This window comes from Gigantopelta aegis, chromosome 1, assembly GCF_016097555.1.
Source record: "Gigantopelta aegis isolate Gae_Host chromosome 1, Gae_host_genome, whole genome shotgun sequence".
Taxonomy (NCBI): Eukaryota; Metazoa; Mollusca; class Gastropoda; order Neomphalida; family Peltospiridae; genus Gigantopelta; species Gigantopelta aegis.
In genome coordinates, this window is record NC_054699.1 from 28118354 (window position 1) to 28128383 (window position 10030).

The window sequence follows — 10030 nt, forward strand, 5'->3', positions numbered from 1 at the left end:
ATCTATTGTCTCCAAGACACCAAGATCGACCATTTTGTCAAGTTCTTTCTTCACCTTGTCTTTAAGGTGTACAGTTAGTCTTCTAGTAGGAAGAACAACAGGAGTGGCTGTTTCATCCACTTGTAAGTGGACTGTCCCAGGTAGCTCACATATTTCATCACTGAAAACGTCATCATATTTTTTATGCCGTCCGGGTTACGAGTTTAATCAGATTTGTACTTGAATGCAGCAGGGTTCCTTCAGTAAGTTTTCAACTTTGTATATCTTCAGGTGGTGCTGCTACAATCTGATTAAAATTAGCTCTACTGGTCTCACCAGTAGATCTAACAGCATTGCATGGACTCCCATGTCTAGGTGTCATTTCATCTATAAATAACAATTTAAATATCGACCAATTACACTTCGCCTTTTATAACGTTATTCGGGAGCATACAAATTAAAAAAAATATCGGTCGAGACTATTTATGCAATAGGCGAAATTGCTGGTCTATTTCAACATTGAAAAAACAGGGGGAAACATGCAGTAATAAACTCTGGATTGTATACTAGTATAAAAAGATTTTATGGCTATACAATCACAGTTTTGTTTTCGGCATACTTCATAATTCAGCCGAATCATTTCGTATACCCTCGGCATTATCACAAATATTTTCAAATTCTTTTCAAATCACTGACATGATTTTGCAAGTAAGGTTTTGATTGGTCGAATGAAAGGTCAACTGGACATGAGCTCCAACGGGCTGCTGTTAGATCCACATGTAATAGTGGAGCTAATTTTAATTAGATTGGTGCAGCTATTGCACCCATCTGTGTGCCAGCGGCTTCGTCACTTTTACAAATATCAGAGCTGGTTTTCAGAGTCAGCTTACGTTCTTGTAGTAAACGCTTTCGAGTGGTAATGTCTTGAACACACAGTACAATGCGATCTCTGATCAGACTTTCATGCAATACATCAAAATTGCTAGTTTTTGCAAGATAGTTTAGAGTGGCAACGTATAATTGAAATGCTTCTCCTGCTTTCTGGTTTCTCTGGTTAAAATATAATATATCTATAAAAGTCTCACTGATCTCACCTACGAAGAAGTTGTCACATTTCTGAAGTATTACTTCAAACTGAGTTTGGTCTTCATCATCGTCATATTCAAAACTGTTGTAGATCTCAAGAGCTTCTTGAACAATTATTACCAAGAAGAGAGCTGTTTTATACGGTTCAGTATGTGCAGCCAATCGAGACACGATAGCACAGTTGTCCCACATTTGTTTCCAAAGAGACCACTTGTTATTTACATTTCCGTGTTCCGCTAATAAAATCAGTGGACCTGGTGGTTCAATTTGAGGCACTGGAAGTGGATTGTCAGTATCAGAGTTCAGACATTTCATCTAAAATCTATTTTTTCAAGACGAGTTAAAAAGGTTCCACTTTAACGTATGGCGTTTCGTCTTTTTCAGATTTGTGCTTTTAGCGGTTCTTGAGACAGATTACAAGTAAGCACAGAGATGTAGTGGTTCAGAAAGTCATTATTAAACTAAATTTAACATTTTTAACTGCTGCCTCCAAAGTTGTCAGATGTGCGAACGCACGTGTATATTCTAGAAGATGCCACAACTGAACAGAAACAGAGCACACACTTCCGGTGCATCTAACTATCGCAATAGACGTTAGAGTGACATTGAAGACTATTAAACATATCATAACATGCACTACCCTACAAACAGGATAATACATACCACTACTAGAGCACATTGGTTTATTAATCATCAGCTATTGGATGTGAAACATTTGGTAATTTTGACGTATAGTCTTAGACAGGAAACCCCAAGGATCTGTAATATGCATGACGCCACAGACAGGATAGCACATACCACGTCCTTTTGTACACCAGTCATGGTGTACAGGCGGGAACGAGACAAAGCATAATGGTTTCACCGACGGGGATCGATACTAGACCGATCAGACAGCAACCGAGCGGTTTACCACGCAGCTACGTCCCGTCACGTTTGACTGACTACAAATCTGTTGCATACGATCGTAGTCTGTTGCAGAAAGGTCAGTCGGCGACTGATATGTGTAACTGCAAGGTTGACTCGCGATATCCTTTACACCGAACGACTAGTGAATCGTGATCACCGGTGACGTCGTTGTTTGATCAACATTTTCTAACCCTCATTCGAACGTTCGCCATGGACAAATTGGAGAGGACTCGACAAGAACTGTCAAAGTACCAGTATGTACAGTTTACGTTTTGCGACATCAATGGCACTTCTCGTGGGAAGATTCTCCCTGTTCGCAACGCTGACAGTTTTGAGAAGGGCTTGGCCATATATGCTGGTAAGGTGACTCGTTTGTAGGCCAAGACCTTAATTTGCCCTAACGTTATACTGTACTAAATAATATTCCATATGCGACAGAGTTAAAGGGATTTTGCAGCATTGTAAGATGTTTTCGGCAATTACAATCGTGTACCCAGGTCCGTAGGAACGATATCTTGGGGGACGGGGGTGGGGGACGCAGTCTATAATGAGGATCACAGCCTCTAGTTTTTGTGGGTTGTGTCGGACACAAGCCATATTTTTAAAAAAAACCGGTATATTTTCGTTGCCGTCCCCCTGGTTCCTACAGGCCTGATAACGACTAGTATTATGTGATGTTATATATATATATATATATATATATATATATATATATATATATATATATATATATATCACAATAATTTCGTACGTACGAAAAATAAAGTAGATTTTATTATATATTGGGAAACAAAAGGAAGTTTGACCTAGTACAGACACTAGGGCGATCAAACACACGTTTAATATACCAGTGGCTGATCCAGAAATTAATTGGGATGGGGGGGGGGGGGGGGGGGTGCAATGACATGTGGGCCAAAACCACAAACGTTCGTGAAAGGATTCCTCGGATTCTCCAAGGTAAAAAAAACAATATAATAAAACTTTATTAATATTTATTTATAAAGAGGATGGGGTGGTGGGCTCCTGTAAATCAGCCACTGTATATAACCACTAATATTTTAGTTAGACAAATATATTTAATATAATTACACTCAAATAAAAAAATCGCCGAAATCTCAGGATAGTGTCATTAACGCATGCAATAAAAACACTATATGGGATATATCAACCACACTATGACCCATAAATATGAATAGTACAACCCCTTCCTCACACTATTAGCAGAAGAGGGGCGGGACGTAGGCCGGTGGCAAAGCACTCACTTGATGCGTGGTCGGTCTAGGTTCGATCCCCGTCGGTGGGCCCACTGGGCTATTTCTCATTCCAGCCAGTGTACCACGACTGGTATTCACCAATACACCTACACTCTTCTTCCAAAAGTGGAGGTGTATTGCATAGTGAATAATACATAAATGGCCGTTAGATACCATTTATCTCGCAACGAGTTGTTTAAAAATTTATCTAACAAGTGAAAGCGAGTTTGATACGTGTTTAAACAATGAGTTGTGAGATAAATGGTATCTAACGGATACGAATGTATTATTCTATTTCTTACATATCCTCAAAAAACAGGTTTTAAGCAAATTTTAACATCTGTTTTAAATAAAAGATATTTAGAATCCTTTGCACTTGTAGCTGACTTACGCGTCACAGACACATGATTGTCAGGTTGACTATACTTCACAGTGTAATCTATTTCCATCGTGTTGTTTTTCATTGGATATATGGCTTTGGTGAACTGGTAATCACCTAGGAGCAGCCAGTCGTATGTCTTGAAATTGTTAACACACGAACGTGTGTATACAGTAAAATGTGTTATCATAAATAACGCATGGTGTTCTCACCAACGGGTGTGTACGAAAATACACCTACACTTTTGAAGTAAAAAGTGACGCCACGCACATGTTTAGTGAAATGCAAAAAATTGGGCAAAAACCATCAGGTTTGCCACTACTATTGTCATTGATGTATTTCATCTTTTCCAGGTTCATTGATGTTTGGACACAAAAGTGAGTTGGTAATTCCAAAAGAGGTATCAGATGCGGGCTTTGGAAACATGGTCTTTGTTCCTGATTTGGACACACTACATCCAATTCCTTGGGCTGGGAATGGTAAGTTCAAGGTTGCCGAATTCTACTGTGAAACGGCATGGATGCCAAGTCGCAAATACCAGGATGCCTGTCCTAGATATATCGCTAAACGACAGTCCCAGAGGCTGCAAGACATGGGATACGATTCATTTTCCGGATTCGAAATAGAGTTCATATTGAAGAATCAACAGACGAAAGCGTCATTATTTTATGGGCCTCATTACTGCATGAACAAAACCTTTGGACGACTAGAACCATTTCTACTCGAACTCGATACGCAGCTATCCGAATCTGGCGTGGAAATCGGCGAATTACATGTCGAGTATCCTCCAGGTATGGTAGAATGTGTCATGAAGCCGCAATGGGGAATCAAGTGTCCAGACTCGACCTTTGGCTTCGTCCAAGGTGTTTTCGAAATGGCTGAGCAGCATGACTTGTTGGCGACGTTTGTTTCAAAATCAAAGATGACACAGTGTGGCATAGGTTCACACTTTAATATCGCCTTATGGAATAAAGAAACAAGAGTCAACGTCTTCCATGATGCAACACAAGCAGACTGTTTGTCAGAAACCACGCGCTATTGGATTGGCGGACTGATGAAGCACGCTGGGGCACTGACAGCTATATGTTCTCCAACAGTCAACTGCTACCGCCGCCTGTTTCAACCGTGGGCACCAGGCAAGTGTTTCTGGGACATAGACAATCGTAATGCAACATTTCGTGTGAAAAATGACAACATGAAGAACACCTATATTGAAAACCGAATTCCCAGTGGGAAATGCAACCCATACCTGGTATATGCAGCAACGCTTGCAGCTGGTATTGATGGTATTGTCAACAAGATAAAATGTCCTCCTCCTAACGACCCCTCTGCTCCGGACCTCCCATCATCCTTAGCGGCTGCCTTGGATGCCCTGAAACAAGATGACGCCATGATGTCTGCGTTGAGTCAGCAGTTCGTTGATTGGTTCATTCAACTCAAAACGGAAAAGGAAATAAAACCTTTACAAGAAGCTCCTAACGACGAAAAGAGGTTCCAGATGGAAATAGAAATGTATGGATAATATTTATCCCGGTTATTATCATATTATCTGAAAAGAGAACATTAATATAACCACCATACAATCCTTTTTATCGTGTATCCACTGCAGATTATTATAACTCGACTGATCATAGAAAAGCCATAATTGTAGACTAGCAGATTATGTTTTTTGACGTCACGTTATATTCCGTCACGTGCTTATATACATTACAAAATCGTTCATTTTACACAGGTTATGGTATCATCGTACAGTGTAGCTGAAATAAACAGAAATAATAGTTTTCACGCAATCGTTAATGAATTACAGAATTAAAGGAATAACTAGTTAATGGTGATGGATGTCTGCTTTATTCTGTTCAGACTGAATGGGAAATTCTTCTCGGTAAGCATTGCATAATTTGCCATTATTACTTTCACAGGATAAAGCCGAGTTCATTACATAAGTATTCTCTGTACATTTTTCCTTGGTTAATTTCCGTGTTAAATCGGACGATTAATGTACGCAGTCATTGCAAACCAGGGTTTAAAATGATGACACGATTTCGTGAGCTCGTTCTATCTGCTGTCATTTGATCTTGGGTTTCTTTCTTTATTCTGTGTCTTCCACTTCTACAGTCGGGACTGCATTAAGTTTAGTCACGTCACGTGAATGTTATAAACTGTATTTGTATATGCTGAGTACAAGAAATTCGTGTCTTGTGGAAATATATGCTGAATCATTCGTCCATAATATAAATGTTATAACTGGCAGCTGACGCGGTATTTAAGCATGCATATATATATATATATATATATATATATAGTATATGTAGCTTGATTAAAGCTTGCGAACCTGAGGTCAAAATGATACTTTTTGTGTGTATGTGCCACTTTAATTTTTAACGTATTGAAATATAATATTTTTGTGTCTAATTAAAACAGTTATACTGCTGATTTTTTATTATTGATTATTATAATTGTTGCTTAAAATGAGTTTCCAAGTGAATACTGACAAAAGAAAGTAGGTATTGCGATTGTAAGTGGCAAAATCGATGTGTACGAAAGTGCAAATGTTTTACAGGAAATCTACAATGCACACAACTGTGTTTTTGTTCAGGACAATGTTTTCATGATCAACATGATCAACAAGTTCAAGTGATGAGAAGGCTGCTGATACTACTAGATTGTGTATAGAATATATTACAGTAAAATCACTTTGACCTCGATATGGTGTAGAACTTGTATACATGTAACTTCATATATAATACTGATACTGGTATGTTGTTTGGATATTGAATTTTCAAGTTTTGCTTTGAACATTTAATCGATAGATTTACACCGGCCTCGGTGCTGTCGTAGTTAAGCCATCGGACATAAGGCTGGTAGGTTCTGGGTTCGCATCCCGGCACTGGCTCCCACCCAGAGCGAGTTTTAACGACTCGGTGGGTAGGTGTAAGACCACTACACCATCTTCTCTCACTAACAACTAACCAACTAATACACTGTCCTGGACAGACAGTCCAGATAACTGAGGTGTGTACCCAGAACAGGGTGCTTAAACCTTAATTGGACATAAGCACGAAAATAAGTTGAAATGAAATATAGATTTACCCTTGACCTGAATGGTATTGACGAATTTCTGGACATTTCTTGTCAAGGTATATTTATATATTTATGGAAGTTGTTCTTAAAAGTGTAAGGAAATCATATGGATATTGCCGGTATATTGAAATAGTGTATTTCGTGGTCCACCCAAGAGAAACTATATTTTTGAAACTTCGTTAGTGATTATTATATTGCTACATGAGTTTCCAAGTAAGTATCAGAATAACTTCGACATTGGTGTAGTATAGACAATATATCTTTTGAACGTGTATAATGTCATCTATAATATTGCTACTCGGGTATCTCGAATAGATATTGAATATTTAAGTTATGTTTTGGATATTTAATCTGTAGCTTACAATACGTATTATTTGCTTTGACTATTCAATTATAATTATTATAACTGGGTTTTATTGTTCTTGTTGTTAGGTGTTGTTTGTTTGTTGTTTTTTGTTGATGTTTTTTTTTGGGGGGGGGGGTTGGAGGGGGGGGGGGGGTTGGAGGGGGTATCCCCTCGTGAAGAGTCGTCGAGAGGATGTAGAGTCACCATGTTGTGGCTTCACTGGTGTCGTTAAACAAAACAAACTTCTTTTTTGTCTCTGTCTTAAATGTTTGTGTCGTTTTGTTTTGTTTTTGTTTTTATGTTTTTTAAACATTAGGGCGATCAGAAACACACTGAATATACAGACACAGATATTCTAAACAACAAACTATATTTAAAATACGATAATAGTTTAAAATGTTATCCTGGTCTGGAACCTGTTACAATAGCAGTACACGTGGTACATTAAAAAAAAGAAGACATTTAACCCCTCGTTATGCTTTTATAATGTATAGTAGCATCAGTATTCAGTAATGAAACTACAAATAAAACTTTTATCATTACAAACGTACGTGCTACTGTTAATATGGTTTGAAGGAGTCTAATTCTGGTTTGACAAGTATGGTGAATTTCATTAGCCTACATAAAAAGCTGTAATGATTTACAGAAAACAATTTATAGAAATTTCGTACTATTCTTACTTTAAAAAAATGATTTATGTTTATTTTGAATTACTTGTAGCCTACAGTATTTGCATTGCTAATAATTGTTTTTCATTTTCGCAGCATTCATACACGTATTTGAATGACAAAACCACTAATATATTTCATTTATCTCATAGTACATACAACGGTCTTTATTACACCAGTTGTGGAGCACTGGCTGGAATGAGAAATTTCCCAATGGGCCCACCGACGGGAATCGATCCTAGATCGATCGCGCTGTACCACTGAGCTCCGTCCCACCCTGTTTATATCGAGTGAGACTTGAATGCAGTCTGTCTGTCTGTTATGGTGTTTGGGTTATATGCAAAAGACGTGTATAGTTAGTTTACATATGCGATTTTTCAATGTGCTCTAGTGGCGTCGTTAAATTAAAAAATACAAAAAAACCACGTGATTTTTACTATGTTTATATTTTGTGAAACTCTAATAAAATCTGTTCTGGTGTTTCTGTTATGTTCAACAGACGTGTATAGTTTACACTTGTGATGTTTACTGTTTATATCGGGTGAGACTCTAACACAGTATGTCTTTGTCTGTCTGTCTGTCTGTCTGTCTGTTCTGGTGTTTGTGTTATGTTCAAGAGACGTGTATAGTTTACACTGGTGATGTTTACTGTTTATATCGGGTGAGACTCTAACACAATATGTCTTTGTCTGTCTGTCTGTCTGTCTGTTCTGGTGTTTGTGTTATGTTCAAGAGACGTGTATAGTTTACACTGGTGATGTTTACTGTTTATATCGGGTGAGACTCTAATACAATATGTCTTTGTCTGTTTGTCTGTCTGTCTGTCTGTCTGTTCTGGTGTTTGTGTTATATTCAAGAGACGTGTATAGTTAACACTGGTGATTTTTACTGTTTATATCGGGTGAGACTCTAACACAATATGTCTTTGTCTGTCTGTCTGTCTGTCTCTTCTGGTGTTTGTGTTATATTCAAGAGACGAGCATAGTTAACACTGGTGATTTTTACTGTTTATATCGGGTGAGACTCTAATACAATATGTCTTTGTCTGTCTGTCTCTTCTGGTGTTTGTGTTATATTCAAGAGACGTGTATAGTTAACACTGGTGAGTTTTACTGTTTATATCGGGTGAGACTCTAACACAATATGTCTTTGTCTGTCTGTCTGTCTGTCTGTCTGTTCTGGTGTTTGTGTTATACTCAAGAGATGTGTATAGTTTACACTGGTGATGTTTACTGTTTATATCGGATGAGACTCTAATATAATATGTCTTTGTCTGTCTGTCTGTCTGTCTGTCTGTCTGTTCTGGTGTTTGTGTTATATTCAAGAGACGTGTATAGTTTACACTGTCGGCGGGACGTAGACCAGTGGTAAAACGCTCGCTTGATGCGCGATCGGTCTAGGATCGATTCCAGTCAGTGGATCCATTGGGTTATTGCTCGTTTCAGCCAGTGCACCACGGCTGGTATATCAAAGTCACGCTGCACCACCCAAGACGTCGAGTAGAGTACAGTGTCTGAATCTCAGTTACAGGTGGTTTGCAGTCAGGTTTAAATTCACACTTTTCAATATCCCTTCTTCAGATACGTGTCCAACACTAATCAGAAACCCAACAGCTATTTCTCGTTCCAGCCAGTGCACCACGACTGGTATATCAAAGGCCGTTGTATGTGCTAACCTGTCTGATTGACGGTGTATATAAAAGATCTCTTGCTGCTAATGGAAAAATGTAGGGGGTTTTCTCTCTAAGACTATATGTCAAAATTACGAAAGGTGCTCTAGTAGCGTCGTTAAACAAAACAAACTTTTCGCTTCGGACCACTGGTCTTGATGGCGTATTGTTTTATTTATAGCCAGTCGTGGTTAAGCCATCCAACTTAAGGCTGATAGGTACTGGGTTCGCATCCCTTTACCGGCTAACACCCAGAGTTAGTTTTAACGAGTCAGTGGGTGTATGACCATTAAACATACTTCTCTCTAACCACTAACCCTCTGTCCGACCAGATAGCTGAGGTGTGTGCCCAAGACATCGTGCTTGAACCTCAGTTGGATATAAGTACGAAAATAAGTATAAAAAATAAAATTAAGCGGCAGTAGGTTGTGTATACCATGAGCCACTCGTAATACAGGGCTTACACCGGCCTCGGTGGCGCAGTAGTTAAGCCATCGGACTACAGGCTAGCAGGTACAGGGTTCGCAGCCCGGTACCGGCTCCAACCCAGAGCGAGTTCTTAAGGGCTCAGTGGGTAGGTGTAAGGCCACTACACCCTCTTCTCTCTCTCTAACCAACTGTCCTGGACAGACAGCCCAGATAGCTGAGTTATGTGCTCAGGAC

The 10030-nt window shown here is 38.9% G+C and overlaps 1 protein-coding gene across 1 annotated transcript; it reads left to right on the top strand.

Annotated features, from left to right (window-relative positions):
- The first annotated feature begins 2098 nt into the window (after positions 1–2098).
- On the top strand, positions 2099–6533 carry LOC121373259 (lengsin-like). Its single transcript, XM_041499776.1, has 2 exons — positions 2099–2329; positions 3957–6533. Exons 1-2 carry the CDS (start codon positions 2182–2184, stop codon positions 5123–5125), a joined length of 1317 nt encoding a protein of 438 aa, XP_041355710.1. The 5' UTR covers positions 2099–2181; the 3' UTR covers positions 5126–6533.
- The last annotated feature ends 3497 nt before the right edge of the window (positions 6534–10030 follow it).